The 27,901-nt window shown below is 34.0% G+C and overlaps 1 protein-coding gene across 11 annotated transcripts in view; it reads left to right on the top strand.

The window, feature by feature from the left end:
• Nucleotides 1-27,901, top strand: part of LOC114338004 (F-actin-monooxygenase MICAL3) — a 688,439-nt gene that overhangs the window by 597,883 nt on the left and 62,655 nt on the right. For 10 of the 11 annotated variants that reach the window (XM_050647134.1, XM_050647132.1, XM_050647141.1 and 7 more), the window contains 5 exons: nt 16,510-16,792; nt 22,696-22,894; nt 22,979-23,094; nt 25,265-25,441; nt 27,338-27,500. In XM_050647134.1, the coding sequence (XP_050503091.1) occupies nt 16,510-16,792; nt 22,696-22,894; nt 22,979-23,094; nt 25,265-25,441; nt 27,338-27,500 (938 nt within the window). The remainder of the gene's footprint in view (nt 1-16,509; nt 16,793-22,695; nt 22,895-22,978; nt 23,095-25,264; nt 25,442-27,337; nt 27,501-27,901) is intronic. The other variant, XM_050647137.1, reaches the window with a different exon arrangement.

The following is a 27,901-nucleotide window of genomic DNA, read 5'->3' as shown; positions in this document are numbered from 1 at the left end:
CCGCTGCCAATATCTATAGATTCTGTAAGTTGTCCATCTATTCTGACTTCCATTTTGTTGTTATGGTAGATTTTTTCAATAGTTTTTATGATATCTAAGGGAAATTATTCTCTATTATACATAGAAGATAGATTACATCTGTGAGTCTTAACTCTACTAAATGCTTTCTTCAAGTCAATCAGACATAGAAATTCTGGTCTATTATACTCTAGTGATTTCTAAGTAATTTGCTTTAGGACGAATATTGCATCGTTACACGATCTTCCAGTACGAAAACCCTGTTGTTCATCTGCTAAACTTATCCTCTAATTCATTAGGTCTTGTAAAAATTTAATTGTAAGTTTTAGGGTAGTATTTAACAAGTTGATACCTCTGTAGTTTTCTGGCTGCTTTTTGTCTCCTTTTTGAATAGTGGAATTAGTTCGCTTGTTCTCCATTCTTCCGGTATTTTATTGTGTTTTATGATTTTATTAATTAATGTTGTTAGTTGTTCTGTCATTGCTGCTCCGTCCATTTTTCTATTGTAGACTTTTTTCCAGACGTCATCCTAATCCTAAATACAATGCAAAAAGTTGCATCTTTATTTCTGTGTTTTTGGTGTTAAATGCCTTGGTCTAATAAAAACAATGCCATACCTACATGTAAAATTAAAGTTGATGATCATAGTCTAGAAATATTATCATTTCTACATTTTTTCCGGTCAATCTCAGCTAGGTATTTCTTTTTCTAGGCCTGGTAAGAATAGTGTGTATTTATTATTAAAATCTAATGTGTTGCATTTTTATTTTCAAAAGGAACAAACATCTATGAATTATCTAATTCGACAAATCGTATTTTATCGTATAGACATCTGTTTCTCGGTGCATGCTTTGTTAAATGGTTTACCTCCCTCTGTTTCAGCTACTTCTCAGCGCCCTGTAGTCCTGTAAAACTCTTCATAGTCTCCATATCCTTCGCCCTTCATAGATAAAATTTTAGTTAACTGTACTGATACCGAACACTCGTTGATTACCGGTCCAATTCCGATATCAACCGATTGTAGATACAATACTCAAATAGGTACTCGCTCTGATACGACTGGTAAGAAGTAACGATGTAATCAGAGTAATCAAAGTAATCACAGTAACGATTTGCCTCTCTGTATAGTAATCGTTATTTTCGGTATGTGTAAGTAACGAGTACTTTGTAACGAATAGTTCCTTTTTCAACATCACTACTCTCTTGCTTCAACTAAAAAATCGCCCTCTATTTTATCGAAACTCGCAAAGTAAGAAGACATAGTTTAAAAACGAAAGTCACTTTTGTCGGTTATTTGTTGCAAACCAGTCTTAATGCATGTGGAGTGTCAACATTAGTTTTAACTTTAACAATTGATCTGAGTTGCTTTAGTGTGACAATACGTAATTGGTGTAAATTTTTTGTATTTTTAAGTTATGATCTGTACTTTTGTACGGATAAAATCGAGGCATTTTAAATAAAGTAGTATCGAAAAATACCCTAAAAAACTATGGACCAGCAGAACCAGAAGCCAAGAAGTTAGAGATCTAGACCATAGCATAACAGGAAATCAACTTGGATTTAGAAAAGGCTTTGACACTAGATGAGGATTATTTACTATACGAGGTCTGGCTATTAAATAACGAGACTTCGCGCGCAGAAGGCGACCTAGAGGGGAAGAGTGGGAAACGAATGCAGCATTGGATAGCTGGAAGTGTCTACTCTTCCAGTACTAAAACACATTTTTGTCGCTGTAGTAGTATTTTTTCTGTAGAAGTTAGAAAAGGACGTGTTTTTTTCTCGTGCCGATAACAATGTGTGACGAAAAACATGAGCAACGGATTAATGTGAAATTTCTCGTTAAATTAAAAAAAACTCCGACTGAGTGCTATAATTTGTTGAAAGAGGCCTATGGTGAGAATTCTCTATTAGATCGGGCAGTATCGTCGCCCCCGCTAGCGCAATTATTCCGATTCGATTTTTTGCACAAACTTACTCAAAAAGAGGTCCTTATAACATATTCACAGGGTGCCGGGCGGTGCCGCGGTCGAAAAATTTTTTAAACATTTTTTTTAAACAAATTCACAAAAATAATTTTTTTATTTCCAAAAATTTTTAGATAATTTGGGTCATTCTGGGCAAAAAAGGTCTCTTGTTATTTTTCTCTAAAATTGACTGTTGTCGAGTTATACGCGATTAAAAATTTGAAAAATGCGAAAATGGCCATTTTCAAGGCTCCGTAACTCGATCAAAAATGATTATTATGAAATTCAAAAAGTGACAAAATCAAGATTCAAATACCTTCTTCAGCGTCCTGAAGAGATTTTTGTCATTAATTTATTACAAAGCTGCTATTTTTAGTTATTAACAATTAGCGCTATAGTCCAACTGTATCGTCGCCCCCGTTAACGGAACTATTTCGATTAGATTTTTTTGCATAAACTTACTCAAAAAGAGGTCTTTATAACATATCAACAGGGTGCCGAGCGGTGCCTTGGTCGAAAAATTTTTTAAACAATTTTTTTAAACAAATTCACAAAAATAATTTTTTTATTTTTAACATTTTTTTTTTTTAGATAATTTGGGTCATTCTGAGCAGAAAAAGTCTCTTGTCATTTTTCTCTAAAATTGACTGTTGTCGAGTTATACGCGATTAAAAATTTGAAAAATGCGAAAATGGCCATTTTCAAGGCTCCGTAACTCGATCAAAAATGATTATTATGAAATTCAAAAAGTGACAAAATCAAGATTCAAATACCTTCTTCAGCGTCCTGAAGAGATTTTTGTCATTAATTTATTACAAAGCTGCTATTTTTAGTTATTAACAATTAGCGCTATAGTCCAACTGTATCGTCGCCCCCGTTAACGGAACTATTTCGATTAGATTTTTTTGTATAAACTTACTCAAAAAGAGGTCTTTATAACATATCAACAGGGTGCCGAGCGGTGCCTTGGTCGAAAAATTTTTTAAACAATTTTTTTAAACAAATTCACAAAAATAATTTTTTTATTTTTAACATTTTTTTTTTTTAGATAATTTGGGTCATTCTGAGCAGAAAAAGTCTCTTGTCATTTTTCTCTAAAATTGACTGTTGTCGAGTTATACGCGATTAAAAATTTGAAAAATGCGAAAATGGCCATTTTCAAGGCTCCGTAACTCGATCAAAAATGATTATTATGAAATTCAAAAAGTGACAAAATCAAGATTCAAATACCTTCTTCAGCGTCCTGAAGAGATTTTTGTCATTAATTTATTACAAAGCTGCTATTTTTAGTTATTAACAATTAGCGCTATAGTCCAACTGTATCGTCGCCCCCGTTAACGGAACTATTTCGATTAGATTTTTTTGCATAAACTTACTCAAAAAGAGGTCTTTATAACATATCAACAGGGTGCCGAGCGGTGCCTTGGTCGAAAAATTTTTTAAACAATTTTTTTAAACAAATTCACAAAAATAATTTTTTTATTTTTAACATTTTTTTTTTTTAGATAATTTGGGTCATTCTGAGCAGAAAAAGTCTCTTGTCATTTTTCTCTAAAATTGACTGTTGTCGAGTTACACGCGATTAAAAATTTGAAAAATGCGAAAATGGCCATTTTCAAGGGTTCATAACTCCATTAAAAATGATTATTATGAAATTCAAAAAGTGACAAAATCAAGATTCAAATACCTTCTTCAACGTCCTGAAGAGATTTTTGTCACTATTTTATTACAAAGCTGTTATATTTAGTTATTAACAATTAGCGGTATAGTCCAACTGTATCGTCGCCCCCGTTAGCGGAACTATTTCGATTCGATTTTTTTGCACAAACTTACTCAAAAAGAGGTCCTTATAACATATCCACAGGGTGCCGGTCGGTGCCGTGGTGAAAAAATTTTTTAAACAATTTTTTTAAACAAATTCACAAAAATAATTTTTTCATTTCCCACAATATTTTTTCCCCAGACAGAAAAGGTCTTTGGTCATTTTTCTCTAAACTTTGGTTTTCAAATTTTAAATCGCGTATAACTCGACAACAATCAATTTGAGACGAAAACTACAAGAGACCTTTTTTGCTTAGAATGACCCAAATTATCTAAAAAAAATTGTTGAAAATGAAAAAATTATTTTTGTGAATTTGTTTAAAAAAATTGTTTAAACAATTTTTTGACCACCAGCCGGCACTCTGTGGATATGTTATAAAGACCTCTTTTTGAGTAAGTTTGCGCAAAAAAATCTAATCGAAATAGTTCCGTTAACGGGGGCGACGATACAGTTGGACTATAGCGCTAATTGTTAATAACTAAAAATAACAGCTTTGTAATAAATTAATGACAAAAATCTCTTCAGGACGCTGAGGAAGGTATTTGAGTCTTGATTTTGTCACTTTTTGAATTTCATAATAATCATTTTTGATCGAGTTATGGAGCCTTGAAAATGGCCGTTTTCGCATTTTTCAAATTTTTAATCGCGTATAACTCGACAACAGTCAATTTTGGAGAAAAATGACAAGAGACCTTTTTTGCTCAGAATGACCCAAATTATTTAAAAAAAATTTTTGGAAATAAAAAAATTATTTTTGTGAATTTGTTTAAAAAAAATGTTTAAAAAATTTTTCGACCACGGCACCGCCCGGCACCCTGTGGATATGTTATAAGGACCTCTTTTTGAGTAAGTTTGTGCAAAAAAATCGAATCGGAATAATTGCGCTAGCGGGGGCGACGATACTGCCCGGTCTATATCTCGTGAGCGTGTTTTCGAATGGTATAAACGGTTTTCTGAAGGCCGAGAGAGCGCCGAAGATGACGAACGTCCAGGTCGACCTGTCTCTGTTTCAGCTCCGCAAACAGTGACCAAAATAAATGAAATTGTGCGCGGAGATCGTCGTGTGAGCATTCGGATGATTGCTGAGACTGTAAACGCCGATAAAGAAACTGTCAGAAAAATTTTGCATGACGAATTGAACATGAAGAAAGTTTGTGCGAAGTTGGTCCCAAAAAATTTGACCCCTGACCAAAAGCTCGTCCGCCAACAGATCGCTGTCTGTGAAGCGTTATTTAGCCGCTAGAGGCATTCCAGTGCTCGAACACCCGCCGTACTCGCCTGATGTAGCACCCTGTGACTTTTTCCTGTTTCCGAAGATCAAGTCTGCCTTAAAAGGAATCCGGTTCGTGTCGATGGAAGAGGTGAAGCGAAAAACGGCGAATCTCCTAAAAGCTCTAACAAAAGAAGAGTTCCAGCATTGATTTGACCAATGGAAAAAACGAATGGAATGGTGTGTGGCGAGGGAAGGGGAATATATTGAAGAGAGCATTCGATTGTAGAATGATTTTTAAAATAAAACTCTTTTTCATAAGCAGTCTCGTTATTTAATAGCCAGACCTCGTACACACAATCATATAATGTCTGGTTGAGTTTGAGAATCCATCCATCCAATGGCACTACAGCCCAAATCGAGCCTTGGCCTCCTTCAACAAGCTTCTCCAATCATTTCGATTTTGAGAATGCCTTCGACAAAATTGAACACAGAAGGCTTGCAAACAAATTACGGAACACAGAAATAGATGATCAGGATGGAAATAGAGAATCATTACAAAATACCGATATCACAAAATGTAGACCAACAAAAATTTAAAGAGGTACCTATACAGAAGTACGACAAGGATGTGTACTATCCCCTCTACTTTTTAATACGTGCTCAGAAGAGATATTTAAAGAGGCACTAGCAGACATCAATGAAGGCACACCAATTGACGGAACACTAATAAATAATCTCAGATATGCAGAAAATACAATACTCCTTGCTGAAAGAGAGAAGAGCTGCAAAGGGCCTAGCCGGGTAAGATGATGAAAAGTGCCCCCAACTCGATTCGAATTCCATATAGGTCACCGATTAGCATATATAGTGAAACTAACTTTCTGAAATTTTTAGCCCCCTAGGTGGTCATGTGACCCACCTAGAGCCTAATTAGGCTTTTTATGTTTTTATTTTTTAAATAAAAAAAAAACTTTATAGAAAAACTTTAAATAAAAAATTTATAAGATTTAAAAAGTTCTGTACGAAAAATTTTTTTTTAATTTTTGGCGGGAAATTTAAATTTTAGAACGATTTTAAAATTTTAAATGAGTATAAAAAAATAACTAAGATATTCGTTTTCACGAAAAAAATATATAACGTGTATTTTTGCATAATATTTCACCCTGAATTTTTTCAAATTTTTAAAATTGGTGAAACGCACCTTCAAAAATAAAAAACCGCATTTTTTCGGTTTTTTTTTTCGTTTTTTGATACAATTTTATACAGATTTTTCAAAAAAGGTAACACCGTCACTGGAGCAGATAAAAAATTTAAAAAGAATTGGGGTTTGCTTAATAAAAATTTTTTGTAACACCATCCATTTTCAAGATACAGGGCGTTGAAGAAAACAAAATTTTACACATTTTTTACGATTTTGCCGAAACTACTGGCAACATTGTAATAAAACTTGGCGGGTTTTAAGAGGTAGTTTTTGTGCATTTTTTGACATACAATTAAGAATTTTATATTTATCATTGGCGCGTATACGGGTAACAGTCTGAACTTTTTAATTCAATATATTGAAAATGGATGGGATTACAAAAAATTTTTATTAAGCAAATCCCAATTATTTTTCAGTTTTTTACCTATTCTAGTGACGGTATTACCTTTTCTGAAAAATATGTATAAAATTGTATCAAAAAACGAAAAAAAAACCGAAAAAATGCGGTTTTTTTATTTTTTAAGGTGCGTTTCACCAATTTTAAAAATTTGAAAAAATTCAGGGTGAAATATTATGCAAAAATACACGTTACATATTTTTTTCGTGAAAACGAATGTTTTAGTTATTTTTTATACTCATTTAAAATTTTAAAATCGTTCTAAAATTTAAATTTCCCGCCAAAAATAAAAAAAAAATTTCGGACAGAACTTTTTAAAGCTTACAACTTTTTTATTTAAAGTTTTTCGCTAGTTCTCGATGCGGCTGAGATAAAAAATAAAAACTTAAAAAGCCTAATTAGGCTCTAGGTGGGTCACATGACCACCTAGGGGGCTAAAAATTTCAGAAAGTTATTTTCACTATATATGCTAAACGGTGACCTATATGGAATTCGAATCGAGTTGGGGGCACTTTTCATCATCTTACCCGGCTAGGCCCTTTTGGTTGATCGCACTACGCAGTACTGCGGAAGGTATAGTATGGCTTTGAACACAGAAAACACAAAAATCATGATTGTGAGTAAGAACAAGATTGAAGACGAAACAATCTACGTTAAAGGAAAAGCTTTAGGGCCCCCGCATACTGCAGACTTTTTATCGGCCGATAGTTTAGTCGGGTTGGGCTGTTAGTGCGCATACCGAGCCAACTAAACAGTCGAGTTGGCGAAAAGGGCGCACACTAGCAACAGCCGACCGACTATTCCTTAACGATTTAGTACTTAAGTTCTTATTTGACTGTTAAGTGAGTAGTTGCACAATGCAAAAATTTTCCAGAAATGTTATTATCGCTCTCATACATAGTCCGTTCTTTAACGGTAAAATATTGCAAAATCTCTAAATTTTAAAGAACCGTTTGGATTGACATGAAATTTGGCATACACATAGCTAACAAGTCAAAGAAAAAAAGTGATATTGTGCCGATATGTGCTTTTGCCCTGGGGGTGGTTTTCACCCCCTATTGGGGGTGAAAAAATATTCGTCCAAAGAAAGTCAGGAAATGGATAAACTGGCTAATTTTAAGTAACTTTTGTTCTATAGAGTTTTTTCACTAAGTCAATACTTTTCAAGTTATTTGGCAGTGAATATGTTCATTTTTTCAACAAAATAACCACGCTTTTAGACGGTTTTTCGCAAATAACTCAAATAGTAAGTATTTTGTCGAAAAAACGTTCTTAGCAAAAATATAGCCTGTAAAATTAAAAAAAATGGTGTATATATCACGTCTCTACACCTAGTAGAAGCAGAGTTATAGGTAATAAAAAATAGGTTCATATTCGTCAAATTCCAAATGGAATACTTTAACGTGAAATAACCACAAATGAAGCACATTTCGGGGAAAACTCATTACAACTTATTTAAAGTGTTTAAAAAAGCTGTATTTTTGATTTATAAAAAAAATTTCTACCATCAAAATTAAACAAGTTACGCTCAAAATAAAGTTAGTCCCTTTTGGTTTTGGTAAAAAAATCGAGAAAATCACCCCCTAATTAGTATCTTAAATGAAGTTAATCGTTACGACTTCACAAGTTTCTTGACTCGTGTATATATTGTTTTTATGATCTGTAAGTTTCATCGGTTCAAAGTCCTTATTATTGAAAGGGCTGCAGTTAAAAGGGGTTGAACGAGTCACTGATAACGAATGTATGCAAATTTAGAAACACCAAATCTTAATAAATTTTTGTCTAACAGAAAAACAAAAAAATACATGATATTCAGAAAAGCAAATCTGACTTTTTTTGTTTTTCGAGATTTTTGGTATCTCTAACAATTTTTAAGTTATTTTAAAAAAAAAGCATATTTTTCAAAATTTAAATTTTTAAAAATTTTACTTTGAAACCAATTTTTTTCAAAAATAAGCACTTTGAATCAATGAAACTTACAGATCATATAAACACAACATAAGTAAAATAATTTGTGGAGCGGTAACGATTAATTTCATTTAAGTTGCTAATTAGAGGGTGGTCTTCCCGATTTTTTTTTGAAAAACAAAAGGGACCAACTTTATTTTGAGCGTAACTTGCTTAACTTTAATGCTAGAAACTTTTTGTAAAAACAAAAATAAAGCTTTTTTTAAACACTATAAAAAAGTTATAATGGGTTTTCCCCAAACAGTGCTTAATTTTTTGGATATTTCACGTTGAAATATTCTATTTGAAATTTGGTGAATATGAATCTATTTTTCATTGGCTATAACTCCGGTTCTATGAGATCCAAAGACCTAACGCGTACACCATTTTTTTTTTTACTTTTTTATAAGCTATATTTTTACTAAGAACGTTTTTTTCGACAAAATACTTACTTTTTGAGTTATTTGCGAAAAAGCGTCTAAAAATGTGGTTATTTTGTTGAAAAATGAACATATTCACTCGCAAATAACTCGAAAAGTGTTGACTTGGCGAAAAAGCTCTATAGAACAAAAGTTACTTAAAATTAGTCAGTTTACCCATTTCCGGACTTATTTTGGACATATAATTTTTCACCCCCAACAGGGTGTAAAAGTCACCCCCTGGGCAAAAGCACACATCGGCACAATATCACTTTTTTTCTTTGACATGTAAGCTATACGTATGCCAAATTTCATGTCAATCCAAGCGGTTCTTTAAAATTTAGAGCAAAAACCGTGAAATAATGGACTAACAACGGAGGAGGAAAACCAAGAAGAAATTCCGAGAGGATTGAGTGCATCCAGTTCACAGTTGGAAGAAATAAGACGACGGTAAAAAGTATATCCAAAAAATATTGCCATGTTAAAATGGAACTGGGCAGGACACATAGGAAGAATGGAAGACAACTGTTGGACGAAGCAAATTCTTAAATGGCAACCAAGGACAAGCAAAAGAAGTAAAGGCAGACCTCAAACAAGATGGAATGATGACATCAAATGAATGGCTGGTCACGAATGGATGCAAAAAATAACAAACAGAAATGAATGGTCACACCTAAGGGAGGCTTCCTTCTGGCGATGGATGGAATAGCTGTTGATGATGCTGATGATGCATTCTCACTGATAGATTATTTAGTGGAAAATGCTACACAATGCATTCTAAATTACTTGATTACCCAAAAAAGTTTTTCGCCTTTTATCGGATGATCTAAGGGTGCGTTCACCACGGAGACCAAAAGATGGTATCCTAGCCTAGAGCATGGTATCGTTCTCTTCATATTCGTGAATTTTCGCATTTAAAATAATGTATTTATTTTACCTGGCGATAGAAACTATATTATCGATCGCTATGTAAAATAAATGCATTATTTTAAATGCGAGAATTCACGAATATGAAGAGTACGATACCATGCTCTAGGCTAGGATACCATCCTTTGGTCTCCGTAATGAACGCACCCTTAGTCAGCTTCAATGAACTATTAGTCATGCTAATTTGACCATGCAGATTTCTACAATTAACGATTGTGAATTAGACAATGCCATTTTTTCGCAAAATATTCAGAAAATAATCGCATAAATATTGGACACCAAAACTAGAAGAGAATTTAACTATCGGCCGATAAACAATCGTCGTGTGTGCGCAAGTCCTAGTTAGCCAACACTGATTAAACTGTCGGCCGATAGTTGGCCAACAAATTAGTTTGAAGGCAATCGGGAAGCCCATCAAAGTTTTTTATCGGCCGATACTGAATCGGTGTAATGTGTGCATATGCATAACTCTCTGTACTGATGAAGAAGCCGACCAAACTATCGACCAATAAAAGGTCTGCAGTCTGCGGGGGCTCTTAGAGAAAGTACCCAGATACAATAACTACTTGGGATGGGAGCTAAATGAACAATGGGATCGCAGCCTGACATAAAACTACACATTGAGATGGCTAGAAGCGCTTTCAATAAGATGAAACCAGTATTAGGTATGTAATGAAAAACTGGGAATAGAAATTAGAACTAGAGTATTGAGATGCTACTAATTCTCTGTCTTTTTATAATGGAGTTGAAGCCTAGCCTGGACAATTACGGACGCAACTGAACAAAGACTTGCCATTGATGAGATGTGGTGTTATCGAATAATGTGGAAAATATCATGGACACAACACGTAACACACACGGAGGCATTAAGAAAGACGGAAAAATAAAAGAAATGCTCAACACTATGAAGGAAAGAAAAATGAGCAACTTTCGTCACACACTCATCATCATTCTCTTTGCCTTATCCCTGTGCGGGGTCGGCTTCCCTAATTGCATTTCTCCACACAATTCTATCTTGGGTCATATCAATGTCAATCCCCTTTACCAACATGTCCTGCCTTATCGTCTCCCCCCAGGTCTTCTTTGGTCTTCCTCTCCTACTCCTTCCAGGAATCTGCACTTCAGCTATTCTTCGTATTGGGCGATTAACGTCTCGACGTTGAACATGACCAAGCCATCTTAACCTATGCTTTCTCATTTTGGCATCAATTGGTGCCACACCTAGACTTCCCCTAATGTACTCATTTCTAATTTTATCCTTCTTTGTCACTCCACTCATCCATCTAAGCATTCTCATTTCCGCCACATGCATTCGTTGTTCCTCTTTCTTCTTCACTGCCCAACATTCAGTTCCGTACATCAGAGCCGGTCTTATGGTTGTTTTATAGAATTTTCCCTTCAGCTTCATTGGAATTTTTCTGTCACACAACACACCACTCGCTTCTTTCCACTTCATCCATCCAGCCCTAATTCTACTGCATGCATATCCATCTATTTTTCCATTACTCTGTAATACCGATCCCAGGTACTTAAAACTATTGCTTTTTACAATCAGTTCACCATCCAAAGATACCATTTTATTTGTAGTAACTCCATCTTTAAACGAACATTCCAAATACTCTGTTTTTGTCCTACTAAATTTTAAACCTTTTTCCTCCAGAGCTTGCCTCCACTGTTCCAGTTTTTGTTCTAAGTTTCTTTCACTATTTCCTACTAACACGACATCATCAGCATACATTAAGCATCATGGAATGTTACCCTGTAGTTTCGCTGTTATCTGGTGCACAACTAATGAGAATAAATACGGACTAAGCACAGAGCCTTGGTGCGATCCTACTTTCACATGAAATTTATCAGTCTCTTTCACACCTGTCCTAGTCTTTACTAGTCGTTACTCCCTCATACATATCCCTCACAATCTTTACATATTCACCAGGGACTCCTTTCTTATTGAGTGCCCACCACAGAATCTCTCGAGGAACTCTATCATATGCTTTCTCAAGATCAATGAATACCATATGAGCGTTTGTTTCTTTACTCCTGTATTTTTCTATCAACTGCCTTATAATGAAAATTGCATCTGTTGTTGATCTGCCCTGCATAAAGCCAAATTGATTCTCGGATATTTCGGTCTCTTCACGTATCCGTCTATCAATTACTCTTTCCCATATTTTCATGGTGTGGCTAAGCAGTTTTATAGCCCTGTAGTTTGTACATTGTTGTATATCTCCCTTGTTTTTGTAAACAGGTACCAGTATACTGCTTCTCCATTCGTCTGGCATTTATCCAACTTCCATAATTCTATTAAATAGACCTGCTAGCCACCTTGTTCCTATCTCTCCCAATGCTCTCCATACTTCCCCAGGAATATCATCTGGTCCTACCGCTTTTCCTTTCTTTATTTTTTGAAGCGCTTGAGCCACTTCCTCGTTTGTTATTTTGGTGACCATTGCTGCTACTGTCTCCGTTTACTCTACAGGCTGTCTGTTAAATTCTTCATTTAATAAGCTATCAAAGTACTTTCTCCATCTCTTTTTGACATCCCTTTCGTGAACTAGTATTTTATTATTTTCATCTCGGATACATCTAATCTGATTAAAATCTTTTGCTTTCTTTGCTCTCTGTTTGGCTATTTTATATATCTTCGTTTCGCCTTCCCTGGTATCAAGTTGATCGTATAGGTTTGAATACGCTTTTGCTTTGGCTTTTGCTACTGCTACTTTCGCTTCCTTTCTGGTTTCTTGCAACTTTTTATATAATTTTCTCTTCTCTTTTATTTTTCCTTGTACTTCGTTTGACCACCACCAAGTTTCTTTATCCTCAAATTTTTTTCCTGACGTTTTCCCAAGTATTTCAATAGCAGTCTCTCTAATACTACTGGCCATTTTTCTCAAAATTGTATTAGGGCTTCCTTTCATGTTCCAACATATTTTTTCTACTATTCTTCTCCTGAATAGACCTTCTTTCTCATCTTTTCTCAACTTTCGTCACATACTAAGAAATGAAAAATATGTGTTAATGCGATTGGTTATACAAGGAAAAGTTGAAGGAAAAATATGTCCGAGGAGACGACGCATGTCGTGGTTAAAAAATTTAAAGCAGTGGGGTGGAAAAATAACAATACAACTCTTCAGTACGTCTGTAGACAGAGTAAAAAGGGTCATGATGACCTCCAATGTTCTTACAGGACGAGACACATGAAACAGAAATATTAAATATTAAGAAACGTCAACTAGGGTATCTTGGACATGTAATCGGGCACCAAGATAAAATTTCCTTCGGCTAACTCTGAATGGTAAAATTTAAGGAAAGAAATGGATAGGGTGGAAGAAACGTAAGCATAGTAGTTTTGAAGGAGCCGGACACCCTTAGAAGAAGAAGTTCTGATATTGTTGTGTTTGTGTAATTGGTAAATGATCTCATCTGCTCATTTACTTATCTTACGTACATTACCTCATAATCATCAATTGCACTATATGTTTGTATTACATTTAACTGGATAATAACAATATTCTCCGAACCGTACTTTATTTGCATGATATTAAATTTGTTGCACCATTCGTTTGTTCTTCACAGATACAAATCTCTACGATTTGATAAGTATAAACAAAAATACCTTTATGATTTTACAATGTTATAAAGTCTGAAGTAGAATTATTTAATCCTACTCATTTCGTTTAGTACTAAAATTAAATTAGGTATTGTTTATTAAAAATTAGTACAAATGTGGATCATACGGAGAGTTCTGCCGAGTTTTACCAGAGGTGAAGAGTAAGTTTACACTTTTAAGTCTTAACATCAGTACACCAAATATATCAAGATCGATATGCAAGGACAATGCATTTTTCAAGGTGTATTTCGAAGTGATGAAATTTTTCTTTTACTTTTCAGTGTTGGGACTGACACGTCTTTTCACGTCACATGTCATGTTGACCATTGTTTCTTGTTGTATGCTAATCTGCCAGTAACATTTGGAATTTTTTGACCGCTTATAATATTGTTCTTTCTGTCTTTCCTATCAGCTATTTCTAGCCTTTCTTCTGTTTCTTCAATTTGGTTAATTTTAACTCTTAATTCTTTCATTTCCATTTCTGTATATTTTATTCTTTCCTTTTACCTCGTTTATCAGTTCCTTTCAGTATATTTCATCATGTCTCCTGCAGTCTCATTTATCAGTTCCTTGATCATTTCCTTAGATTGCATAATATCTTCCTTACTCATGCTCATCCTGATTTCTTTACCCTTGTCTTTGCACGGTACGTACACAGATCAACGCTTCAGATGTTCGTTATCTATCCTAACATATACACTTTTCAGTATAACTGGTTGCCTATTAACTTAATTTTTATTTTAAGTTTGGTTTCACCTTTTAATAGTTGTTATTCTATAGAGTATTCTCACCTCTATCCACTTCTTGGATATTTGATTTACCAATGGTCACTATTACGTATTTTATCTGCTCGTAATATCCCGTTATTTCGAGTTTTAATGCAGAGCACAAATGCACACGTATAAACAATCACCAGTAGCGTACTTCCTCCATTCCATACAAAAATTGTAATCCGGAAATAATGGAAATGAGTTATTATTACTATTCGGGGGATTTGGGGTTCGATGGGCACCTTCTTGAATATTATGGAAATTCGATACAAAATCAGTGCAAACTCATTACTCGGGAAGATTTTGTGGTAGCTGATCACGAATATTATGTTGGTGTGTTGGTGATGGTCTCCAAGGATCTGGAACCGGATTTTTGACCCTTCGCTTCGTTATCGAACGTATTCGCTTCGTATATGTTTAATGTACAGATAGCGAATCATCGATAACGAAGCAAAGGGTCAAAAATCGAGATCCAGATAGCGAATGATCGATAACGAAGCGAAGGGTCAAAAATCGGGGTCCTGGTGCCCAGGACGAGCCTCGTCTACCGGAGTTTTGTGGAAATACGATACAAAATCAATGCAAACGAATAAAATATCGGCAATGGTCTCCGAGATGCATATATTCTGATTTTGAAATATTGATTTGCGACAAATTGAAAGTCATAAAATTGATGAAATATCGATGAAATTGTAATCAGAGACTAATGATGCGTATTTTAAGGCTATATAAATACACTGCCACATACAGATCTAAGTCTATTACTTCTTATAATGGCTCCATATTGATTGATTGAGGTTGAGCACTATGGGAATATCTAAGTATATTTTGTAGGACTTCGGAACATATTAGAAGGTTTCAGAAAACTCTGGAGGACTTTACGGCAGCCAACAACATTTCGAAACTGTTTTGGAATGTTTCAAGTGCATCTGTAAGGCTTCGGACAACCTGAGATCCTTCAGTACTGTTTTGTAACGTTTTAAATCTGAAACCTCTGAAACACTTCAGAACAATCTGAAATGTTTCTGAAAGACTTTATGGTGGCCTCGAAATACTTATGGACTATCCTAGAATGTTATAGAAACCTCTAGAGGACTTTAGAGTAACAGAAAATGTTTTAGGATGCAACGTTTTTCAATCCGGTCAAATATTTCAGAGAAGTCTGAGTTTGAAATGGCTAATACTTCCCTCGTTATTTGTCTTCAGTCTTCGTGATAGGAAAATATTTTTCTGTTCAATCGTAGTAAATTCTACTGAATAATTTGATTCTCAATTTTTTTTGTGTTACCATTTACATTTTTTTAAAGATATTACTATTTTTTAGTGACAATATCTACACTCATTTCTCTCTATGGACCTATACTGACTTCCTGTCCCATCGCTGATCCCATAACAAATGAACAAATAATGTCAAATGTGTAGGTATAGGTCGACACAAGCTGAAACCTTCAAGGTCATCCGGTCTCTTGGATTGAGAAGTAAATATTCAGTTTTACGAAAGTATGCGAAGCGTAAACTTCCATTTACTTACCATTGAAACCAATTTTAGTCAATTTGCAACGTTGCCAGATTTTTTGTTATAAATTAAATATATAGGATATATTACTCTTTGTTAGTGACAATATCTACACTCATTTCTCTCTATCGACCTATCCTGACTTCTTGTCCCATCTCTGATCCCATAACAAATGAACAAATGTCAAATATGTATAGGTCGACACAAGCTGAAACCTTCAAGGTCTCTTGGATTGAGAAGTAAATATTCAGTTCTACGAAAATAAGCGAAGCGTAAACTTCCATTTACTTACTATTGAAACCAAATGATATTAAATGTTTATAGATTTCTGATTTAATAGACTATTGTGCATTTTAATGATTGCGACTAATAGCTTCACCTAATAACATTTTATCACCCTTTTTTATTACCTCAAACAGTTTAACTTCGGCATTAGTGCTCTGATAAAAAATATTTGTCGATAAACGTAAACGACCGTTTGTCTTCTTCGCGGTTTCAGATAAATTTGTTGTACTGTACGTGTGTAAATACTATTGCCTCGTTTCTCACCGAAAAACTAAATACCGTACTGTTGGATAGCCCTATTTCGCACCCACCGTTTCTATCAATCAATCAATTTTTATTAAACTCCAGAGACATTTCAATGGCATTTATTTTTATATACATATCATTACCATTTTGTTAACAAATATTTTTTTCTTTAAGATTCCAAGCTAAGGGCATGGACGTCGGTGTATCCGACGAAGCATTGAATGGAATACCTATCGAAGAGTCCTCTTCTGAAGCCGAAGAAGAGGAGGAGGAAGTGCCCGAAGGAGAGGATCCCACTCTGTACAGGGCCAAAAGGGTGCAAAAGGAAAAACCGTTCCATTTTACTAATCTGAATGAAGTGAAGAATAAATGGGAACAGGGAGAGCAAAATTCGAAAGATGAGAGACGGGAGGAAAGGAAACAGGAGATCCAATCCATTAGGAATAAATTGTTTTTGGTAAGTTTTTATTAATAAAGTATATTAGGTAACTAGTCCAGGAACCGAAGCTTTTCACCTCGCAATTTTTACAGAATGGATCGATTTGCTTGGAAATTTGAGAATAAGTAGTAGATAGTCCAACGATCAAAATTTATATGATGCCGAAAGGCACTTTTACCATGGGGATGGTTGCCACCCCATCTCGGGGGTGGAAAATTTTTATTATATTTTGACCGCAAAAGTTGATAAAAACGTTCATTCTAAGCTAAAAATGTTCTATACATTTTTTTGATAAAATTAATAGTTTTCGATTTATTCGCTATCGAAGGTGTTAGTTTTATTTCGAAAAAATCAATGTTTTTCGATAATACTCATTTACGATTCACTCAATTTTTGCCGTAGAAAAAAATTTTTCAAACCAAGTTCTTGGGAATTAAATAACCTACAATTTCATATTAAAACATTTTTTCGTATCTCTGATGCTAATCTTTTTATTCTGAAGAAAATGGCATTTTTTACTAAACTACAAAAATTCGTTATTCGATTTTAACTCCAGTTTTCTAAAAACTAATCATTCTAAGCCAGTCAAACTTCTAGAATCTATTAACAATACATAAATAAAGAAGAATGAATAAGACCTATGACTAAAAACACCGCGAACTTACATTATTATGCTTTCAATTATATTTCTCCTTTTTTGTCAAAAAAATATATTGATTTTTTAACTTTTTTATTTTTTATCTTAGAAAGTTTGGTAAAAAAGAATTTTGTAGGTTTTTACAAGATCTGTAAGCTTAATAATATTAAATCTTTTTAAAATCCTCAGTCGCAAAAAGATGTGACTTTGAAAGGGTTGGTAAAGGTGGTTTTTGCATGTTATTACAAGTTTTAATGGTCAATAGCTCACTCAATTTTTGTCGTAGAAAACATTTTTGCAAACCAGGTTCTTGAGAATTAAATAGGCTACAATTTCGTATTTAAACATTTTTTCGTATCTCTGATGAGAATATTTCTATTCTGAAGAAAAGGCCATTTTTTCCAAACTACAAAAATTCGTTATTCGCTTTTAACTCCATTTTTTTAAAACTATTCATTCTAAGCCGGTCAAACTTCTAGAACCTATTATTAATACATAAATTAAGAAGACCAAATAAGGTCTATGACTAATTTTAATTAGGGTGGTGATTAGGAGGTTGCTTCCGATCACTTTTTCGCTGAAAAAAATAGGGACTGACATTCTTTTCATTAAGTCACTTAATTTTTGTCTAGAGCTAGAGACTTTTTTTTTATTTCTGGAGATAGATATTTTTAAATACTTTAAATTATTTTGAACAAGTTATCCTCGAAAAATGCATAGTTTTCCCGTCTTTTGACTTTGAAACTACAATATTTAGCATTTGACGAAGAAGAGCTAACATGTAATTTGGTATAGCTCGATTACTATTGGTCTTAAGAAAATAAAAAAAAATGGTTTTGTTTATTTTTTTAAAAGGTACATTTTTGTTAAATAAAGTTGTTTTGATAAAACGAAAACTTTTGGAGTTATTAGCAGAAAACTTATTAAAACATTGCTTTTTTCAATGTAAAACTAACACTTTCGATAGCGAATAAATCGAAAACTACATATTAATTTTATCAAAAAAATGTATAGAATGTTTTTTGCTTAGAATGAATGTTTTTACCAACTTTTGTGATCAAAATATAATAAAAAATTTCCACCCACGCGATGGGGTGGCAACCACCCCCATGGTAAAAGCGCCTTTCAGCATCGTATAGATTTTGATCCTTGGACTATCCACTACTTATTTTCAAATTTTCAAGCAAATTGATCAATTCTGTAAAAATTGCGAGGTTTTGTCTTATTTTGAGCTTCATTACTAAACATAATGTCTAGACCTAGACAAAGCTATAACATAATAAAGTTACTTTTATAACTAATCTAAAAATTGGCACTAGTTGACTACAACTTCTTCATTGACTATGCATACCATATAAATTTTACATGAATATTTCACTACCAAAAATTTTTAACAATAATTGTTCAAAATTACTTTTGAAATTTTGAATAATCATTGTTAAAATTTTGAATTATTGTTAAAATTTCTGGTAGTGAAATGTTCATTCTAAATGTTCGTAATAAAATTGTTAAAAAAATAATTTTTTTCAATTCATTTTTCTTGCTTTTTTATTTATTTTCTCATAAACTAATCACTTTAAGCATCATGTGTTATACATTTTTGAAATCATAAAGGGGAGAATCAGAATATCAAATAAAAAAGGTGGAAGCAATTTAAAAAAATGAAGGGTGGATCTGGGGAGTGAAAGGGTGTCTTTCCGCAAGCTTAAATGTGGCATAATGTCTCCCGCTTCAAATATTATTTTTCTATGGATGCCATACAATGTGAAACTTCTCTCACTACTTACATACATTCAAAACGAACAATTTCTCAGGCTGTGAGAAAAGTCGGCCATTGCAGTGAGAAATATTTTTTTCTATGTATGCTATACAATGTGCAACTTCTCTCACTACTTACATACATTCAAAATGAACAATTTCTCAGGCAGTGAGAAAAGTCGGCCATTGCAGTGAGAAATATTTTTTTCTATGTATGCTATACAATGTGCAACTTCTCTCACTACTTACATACATTCAAAACGAACAATTTCTCAGGCTGTGAGAAAAGTCGGCCATTGCAGTGAGAAATATTTTTTTCTATGTATGCTATACAATGTGAAACTTCTCTCACTACTTACATACATTCAAAACGAACAATTTCTCAGGCTGTGAGAAAGTCGGCCATTGCAGTGAGAAATATTTTTTTCTATGGATGCTATACAATGTGCAACTTCTCTCACTACTTACATACATTCAAAATGAACAATTTCTCAGGCAGTGAGAAAAGTCGGCCATTGCAGTGAGAAATATTTTTTCTCACGGGTTCACCGCCGGTTTACATACATATGATCGCCATTTCCATGGTAACATGCACAATATAAACACAATTATTTTTGTCAAACAAAATGTGTTCAGACTTGTCAAAACTTATCAAAAATTACCTTTTAAGACTGTTCAACTGTGAATTATAATTTTAAATAAATAAAGTATATAAATATTAAGAATATTAAATACCTATGTGTATATATGTATTTTATTTCAATTTAGGCATATAATATACCTAAAAGCACCTAAATTATTTAATTTTGAAGTTTGAACTCTTCACAAAAACGCATCCGTAGAAAAAGTACAGTGTACAACACGAGAGAAACTGACATATTTCTCTCTCGCTTGATTTGCGGCCCTCGCCACGTGCCTCGCCTCGTGCCAACAAACTTCTGCGCTCGTGAGGAATATGTCTTTTTTCTCTCTTGTTGTACAATATACTATTTCTCACGGGTTCCATACGTAGAATCGCGGTTTCCATGGTAACATGCACAATACAAACACAAATATTATGTCAAATAAAATGTGTCAAATTAAAACTTACCAAAAATTACCTTTCAAAACTGTTCAAATATAACTGGTAACTATAATTTTAAATAAATAAAAGTATATAAATATCAAGAATATTAAATACCTACTAATGTGCATAATATGTATTTTATTTCCATTTTGGCATATAATCTACATAAAAGCACCTAAATTATTCAAATTTGAAGTTTTAACTCTTGACAAAAACGCATCCATAGAAAAAGTACAGTGTACAACACGTGAGAAAACGACATATTTCTCCCTCGCTTGATTTGCGGCCCTCGCCTCGTGCCTCGGCTCGTGCCAACAAACTTCTGCGCTCGTGAGAAATATGTTTTTTTTTCTTTCTTGTTGTACAATATACTAACGTATGTCCCTAAAGTTTTCGGAAAAAATAAATAGGTATGTATTTTCTAGTTGTAAATTATGTTTATTTTATTATCTAAATACAGGTAATTAAGTCTACACATTTAAAGTTTAGAATGTATTTTTATAGAACAGAAAGAGGTCCGTGATCTTCGATGGCACGTAAATTTGGTCTTGCATGTGCAATAAGCCTTTGGACTGTTTCTAAATCGATCTCACGAAATTTTTGCAAAATTCTTCGCCTTAGCTGATCTTTGCTTTGGGCTTCCCAGCCATGATTATACATGATTCGACTAAAAACAGCCCAAGACTCTTCTATAGGTCTCGCCTGAAGCACATTTGTAGGCTGTCGCTCTTAGGAACAAAATTTATATTTTGAGCAGTTAACGATCTGTCGTTCTCCTGGCGTAATGGCATGAAGTTAGGTCGGGCCAAAATATGATTTCATCATTGGGGTGATGAGTATTTATAAATTGAACAAGCTTTGTAAGACACCTGTCAACGTAAATGTCAGCATTGAGAGCTTCACCGCGCACACGCCCCGCAAACGGCTGTGAAACACTAGCTTCTGAGATGAAAATTTTATCGGCCAATTTCACTTTTCCCTTAAACCTAACTTCGTCCGGTGCATCTTGTACATTGCGTGTATAAAATCCGTCATTGCCCTTCATTTCGAAATTGGATAAAGTAATAGCTATTTGTATAACAAGGGAGGAAAGTGCTTCTTTTCCTCCCGAGAATGAAGTTTACTGCCCGACGCGTAGCGGAGGGCAGTAATCATTCAAGGGAGGAAAAGGCACTTTACTCCCATGTTATACATATGGTTTTTCCACCTTCCTCAAATAACAAGTCATTTTATCATTTTTACTTAATTTATTTATGTAACTAACCAACAAAATTTATTAGAACTAAAACTAGCAAGTAGGTACAATATAACTGTCAACTGTCAAATATAAGTCAAATTATTAATGTAAACATTGTTAAATCAGAATAACAATTTAGTGTTTTTTACCATTCTACAAAATACAGAGTGTTTTTAAATAAACGTTAAAATGTATAGATACTTACGTAATAGAAAATAGATATTGTACAGGGCGTCAATAAGTTATATTACATGAATGAAATACCATGACGTCACTTTTACTTTTCCTCCCTAGGGAGGAAAAATATTTTCCTCCCTAGGGAGGAAAAGTACAACTTTGCTCCCTACAATCAGGTCCGGAAAAGTATACTTTCGGTAGAGGTAGGTGGAAAAATACTTTTCATCATCCATAATGAGAACTTTACCAGGAAAATAAATACGTCTCAATGCACGGCAACATCTAGAAATTATTTCTAACTGGGTAGGTGTGTACTTAGGAGCTTTTTCCTTTTATACCGTTTTCAATTATTTCTAGAGATTGTTCTACTTACAGTCATTCGTGAAACATTATATCTTCTGCCAACATTTCGCAGACTTTCCTAATTGGTTCTTCATACTCTGAATTAATCTCTGTTCTCCAGCAGGCGTTAAGACTCTTAGTCTTCCACTTTTGGGCAAATTAAGGCATGGTATACCATTTTCGCGCTCTTTAATTTTCTGGTAAATCGTTGACTGGTAAATCGTTAAATAAATCTGGTAAATCGTTGACATATTTTGAGCACTAGAAATTCTTACAATGTCGCGTTTTGGTACATGTCCAACTTAACGATATATACTTTGACGAATATTAAGTTGGTACGACATCTTTACGAACCCCATTTATCAAAACTGACATTGTTTATATAGTTTAAGTTGTTTACTAACTTTGGCTTCCAATGGCAGCTTGATCCAATGCTTCCTACCAGTAATACTTTTAAATATAAAACTTTCCGAAAACTTTAGGGACATACGTTATTGACGTGTTTTTGCGCTTTTTTTTTAAAATCAGTGGTTCAAAAGTTATTTAAGGTGGATAGTTTTATCTGAAAAGCACTGTATATTATGTTTAACACTCTACCCATTGTAGTATTATTCATATTCTTCGATCATTGAAGAAGAAAGTCCACTTTTACCTCGTTCTATGCGAATTCTGAAGATAACGATTTTTAATACATTAATTTTCAGGGAAAACAAGGGAAGATGAAGGAAGCATACCAGCAAGCTGTAATCCAATCAGAATCTTGCACAAATCTCGTAAAATCAGAGAAAATAGAGTCCTGTGATACCAAGTCTCTGAAAGAGAGATTCGAAAAAGGAGAATTGGTAATAGAACGAGAAGACTCCAGGAACGGAGACTCAGATGATACCGAAGTGTTCCAAAGTGGTAAGTCATATTTGTGAAAATCTATGAATTTTACGTCAATGAACCAAAACATTAGTTAACATTATTATTTTTATTGTCTTTCAGAAATTAGTAAGAAATCTAGGTCCTTGTTCCTTGAACTTGATGCCAATGCTGCCAAACAGCCCCAGAGCATATCACCTGTTGCTGTACCTAAAGTAGATGTGAAAAAAGCTCGAGAGGTGAGTTTTAGTAGAAGCTTAATAAAATAAAACCTTTATATCGTCATTTTAGGTATACTCAATTCCATCGTCAGGTATTGTGTTCTAGAACGTCCTGGCCATGAGTATTCACATTTCTCTACTACAAACCTCCTACAACACAATCATTGACGATAAACAAACATACCCATCACTTTTATGTTGATAATAAGCTATTGAAATATCTTCTAATTACTCAACGAGGGTATTCTTAAATATTTTTCTGTACTTTTCTTATCTTATAATATACTCAGTGACATCAGAAGAGCTATATCCAGAAGGAATAATTTTTTGAACTAAATTTTTTAGCAACATGGTAGATTTATATCAAGAATGAATCGATAACGTTGACAAGAATTTTTATTAACATATAATAAAAAAATAATGTGTTTGGCAGCCCCGTAGCTGAATGCACTCCTGTATAGGTATTGACAAAATAAGATGAGCGATTTCTGCTTGTGGCACCTCGTTCCAAGCAACTTAAACTTCATGGATTAACTGCGTCAGAGTCTGTAGAGGAATGGTGCAAAGTGGACAGTCTCCTTCCCATCATATCCCACACATGTTCGATAAGATTTAAATCCGGTGAACGAGGTGGTCACGGCAAAATATTCAGCTTCTTGGAGAAAGTCCACAGTTCGCCGAGCAATATGGGGAGACGCGTTATCTTGCTGAAAAAGGACGGGTCGACATCCGTCTACATAAGGCAGTAAAGTGGTTTGTAAGATTTCATCAACATACAAGCGGCTGTCATACTGCATCGAATAAACACAAGTAGTGATCGGCTACCTTAGGTAATAGCTCCCCAAACCATTACTCCATTTATGTACTTTGTACATGCCTCTCAACAGCAAACTCGATATCGTGTCGCTCTCCACAGCGGTGTCTTATTACCCTACGACCATCATGCACTCCTAAACAAAATCGCGATTCATCATGCTACATTATGCCATGCAACGCTGCTGTTCTCTGCATAAATTCAAACGTTGATGACAGTGGTCCGCAGTCAAAGGAAGCACTAGTCGAGGGCGGAATGAAACCAGTCCAAAGGCTCGAATGCGACGGTATAGTGTACGCATAGTAACAGATCTTCGTTTTATTCCAAACCATTGGTCAGCGAGTTGATGCGTAGTAGCAAAACGGTCTCGCGGAGCCAGTAGTCCAAAGCGCCTATCTTGACTCTCTGTGATACACTTCAGTTGACAGATGGTATTTTTCGTCTTCCTCTACCTTCGTTTGTCCACACACGACACACACGCATTACCATAAGTGCCGTACAACTAACACGACAGCCAATTTCGCAATACGACAAACCCATATTTCTATAGGCAACAATAATTCTACCCCTGTCAAAATCGCTAACATGGTGGTAATTTTGGTGTCTCCGAACTCGAGGCATTTTCTTACACAGATCACAATTAGACTGAAGAATAATAACTAAAAAATTGTATACGACCTTGTCTTCATAAATCGATCTTTTCAGAAAAATATACAATTTTATTCTGTTGCAGATCTGTCGCATTTTGTTGCCAAAAAATTAAGTTCAAGTAATGGACCGTGATAGTGTGACGTTAAAACGTCAAAAAGGTTTCCAAACACAGCAAAAGTTTGACGTCTGGCAATTTATTATACACGTGATTTGTGTAATCATTTTTAATTTTATTTTGTTTTAACAATCATCTACACATTTTTTCTAAGGACACAATCCTTGTTAGTCATATCAATCATATTGTATTTAATTTTATAAATGTCCTTACACAAAATCAAGGATTTACACACTACATAGTACTTACTGCGTTTCTTCAGGTTCTTAACCAGTCATATTTGGAAATATGGTGCGAAATATACTATGAGCATTGATTACAATCACAGGTACCCGACACATTACCATTTTGTAAAAATTAAACATCCTACAAGCAATATATTGTAAAAGCGAAAACAAACACCACGTGTGAATTTTTGCTTTGTTTGGAAACCTTTTCAGGGTAGCCAACATTAATTTGACGTCACGACTATCACGGTCCATTATTCCTTCTGGGTCACTTCTGGATCACTTATGTCACGAGTATATATCGTGTATGTGTTATATGAGATCAGTTTATTCTCATTTGCTTACTTCCCTGACAGTTTTAGTTAACATTGACTTATTTAGGCATACTCGAAATCGGTCTCCGAAGATGTAGTAAAATCTTCAGAGATAGAAGAAGTGATCGAGGTCAAGACGGCCGATATTCAAGAACGTTTCAAGTTCTTCGAAACGTACAGGGAACCGGAGAAAGAGAGGAAGCAGTTCAGGATTACGCCACCACGAGACCCATCACAAGTGAAGGTTAATGAAAAGCAGCATGGTCGTGATGTTGTGTTGATTTTTTATTTTGGTCTTGACAACTATTTAGTTAAAATATTAAATGTTATGGCTCAACGGAGATATTGTTCTTCGAAAGCTGTTAGCCTTTGGTATTTTGGTAATATAACTGGCCAGTTAAATATTAGGTATCAGGAGTAGTAATTTTAATTCATCTTTTAACTTTTGCACTCACTATAGTTGGGTGGCTTTTGTCGAAATAGGTCAAGTCATACCTACAAGCCGGAACTTGTTTTAATCGAGAGATTATGATGCCCAGAGGTTTGTTCCAACCCGTCCCATAACCGTTATTGAATCGTTACGCGCATGCGCAATATCACATACTCGTAACCATTCAAGAACGGTTATGTGACGGCTTGGAACAAACCTTGTATCATATGTTTAAAAGTTTACGTTAAATTTTTCATGGCAACCTACCTGTTTAGTTGTAACAACTTTTAAATAAATTATAAAAAATTGCTTTTTTTCGCTTCTAAACCACTTTTTTTTAATAATGTGGGTTATTTTAGTTATTCTTGTGATATTTTCATAAAATGCTTACTTTAAGCGTAAACGTTAAAAATGTCGAAAAAAAAGCCAACTAGCATTTTTCAGACCATTTTCTAATAGAATTGACATCGAATTAAAAAAGGACAAAAAATATGAGATGAAAGCTTACGTCAAGTAGTTTCAAAATCCGCAATTCCATTTTGATTTTATATACACACATATACACATAAAAGAGTTAAAAATTAAATTTATAAAATAATAAACCTCTTGCATGTAAACCAAGTATGTAAATATAAAGTTACATAAAGTTTTAAATTATTTTTCTTAATAAAGTAAGTTTTTTCAATTTTGCTAAAAATTTAATTACTGATGAAGTATCGTAAATAAACTCGTACTCATAAAATATCGTATATCAATATATTTATGTATATTTTAAACTGACTTTTGCAATATTAAATCAAAATGGAATTGCACATTTTGAAACTACTGAACTTAAGCTTTCGACAAAAGATATCCGCCTACTAGACCTAAGTTTAAAATGCTAGAGTCGGTGTATACTGTTGCCTTCTTGTTAAGATCAAATTAAGTGAGTGAAGTATTTTATTTTCCATTGTTTAATCGCGATAATTAGACAAAAATTATGTCGTGATTCGTTATGTGTTAAAGATGGATTTCCATATATGTACCTCAATTTTTCTATAATATTTTATTACAAATTGTCAAGACCAACTAAATCTTGTTGCAATTAATATTTTATTCTGTGTGCAATACTAATGAAGTATTACTTAGAAATACTTATCCCATAAATGTATAAGATGATGATCTTTATTGCTTGATCAAAGGAGATTACTTACTTACTATATTTTAATATTTCTTTTTGTGTCTGTAACTACTTAACTAGTAGAGTTGTATTCAAACAGTTTAGAGACTACTTTGCACTTGCCAGTTTCATATTTTTCAAGTATGATTAATTTTGACTTCATTTTTTAAATTTTTTACTTCATGTTCATGATTTGTTCTTATCCCTTTTAGTGCATTATTTAATTGTTTTATATATTTTTTATCACCTTATCTTCTATGGTTTTAACACCCTGATATATTTTCAATTTTCGTTTAATGCCTTTGGATCTACTATTTTGCTCGTCTTCCTTACTTTTAATTATTTTTCCTATGATGGTTTTCTCGGAAGCATACCTTTTCTGCTAAAAGTTCTGACAGTAGCTAAAGGTTGAACCATTTTTTTGTGCAAGATAGAAGCAATCGTACTATTTTAGACATATAACTACTGATAAACGCATTTGCTGTGATTTTTACTAACATTTAACCACACAACGACTGCATTTACTTACCTCTGTTAAAAATCGTTTTTAGTCTGACACTCCCGACCGTGAAATCTACCATGATCCAGAAATTATTCGTTCTGATGAGATAGCCGACGATTCGGAAGTCGCTAGGGCTTCACACACAGCTTCGAAGATGTTAAGCAAGTTCAAACAAATGGAGGAGAACTTTTCCAGGGACCCAGAACCACAAGGTACAGTAATATTCTATAGTATTTGTTATATGTTTGGAAAAATAGGGATATATCTACATTCGGAAATATTTTCTTACATCATCATCATGGCTCTACAGTCCTTCGTCAGCTTTGGACTGCTTCAAGACGTCCTTCAATTCGTCCTTACCAAATGCCTTTCTTCTCCATTCTCTCAGTGTCAACTGTTTTAAGATTATCTTCCACGTCGTCGAGATATTTTAGTCTAGGTCTACCTGTTAGTGATGTTGATTATAGTTACTTTCGAGTATTCGTTACAAATCGTTACTTTTGTATAAAGTAATCATTTAAAGTATTCGTTACTTTGATTACTTTTGTATTTGACTTTGAGTACCGGTAATTAAATTAAATTAATATTTATTGACGGAAAACTCCATTTTGCA

Source organism: Diabrotica virgifera, chromosome 3 (genome assembly GCF_917563875.1).
Source record: "Diabrotica virgifera virgifera chromosome 3, PGI_DIABVI_V3a".
Classification (NCBI taxonomy): Eukaryota; Metazoa; Arthropoda; class Insecta; order Coleoptera; family Chrysomelidae; genus Diabrotica; species Diabrotica virgifera.
The sequence above is the reverse complement of the archived record's forward strand: the minus strand, read 5'-3'. Positions and strand labels throughout refer to the sequence as shown.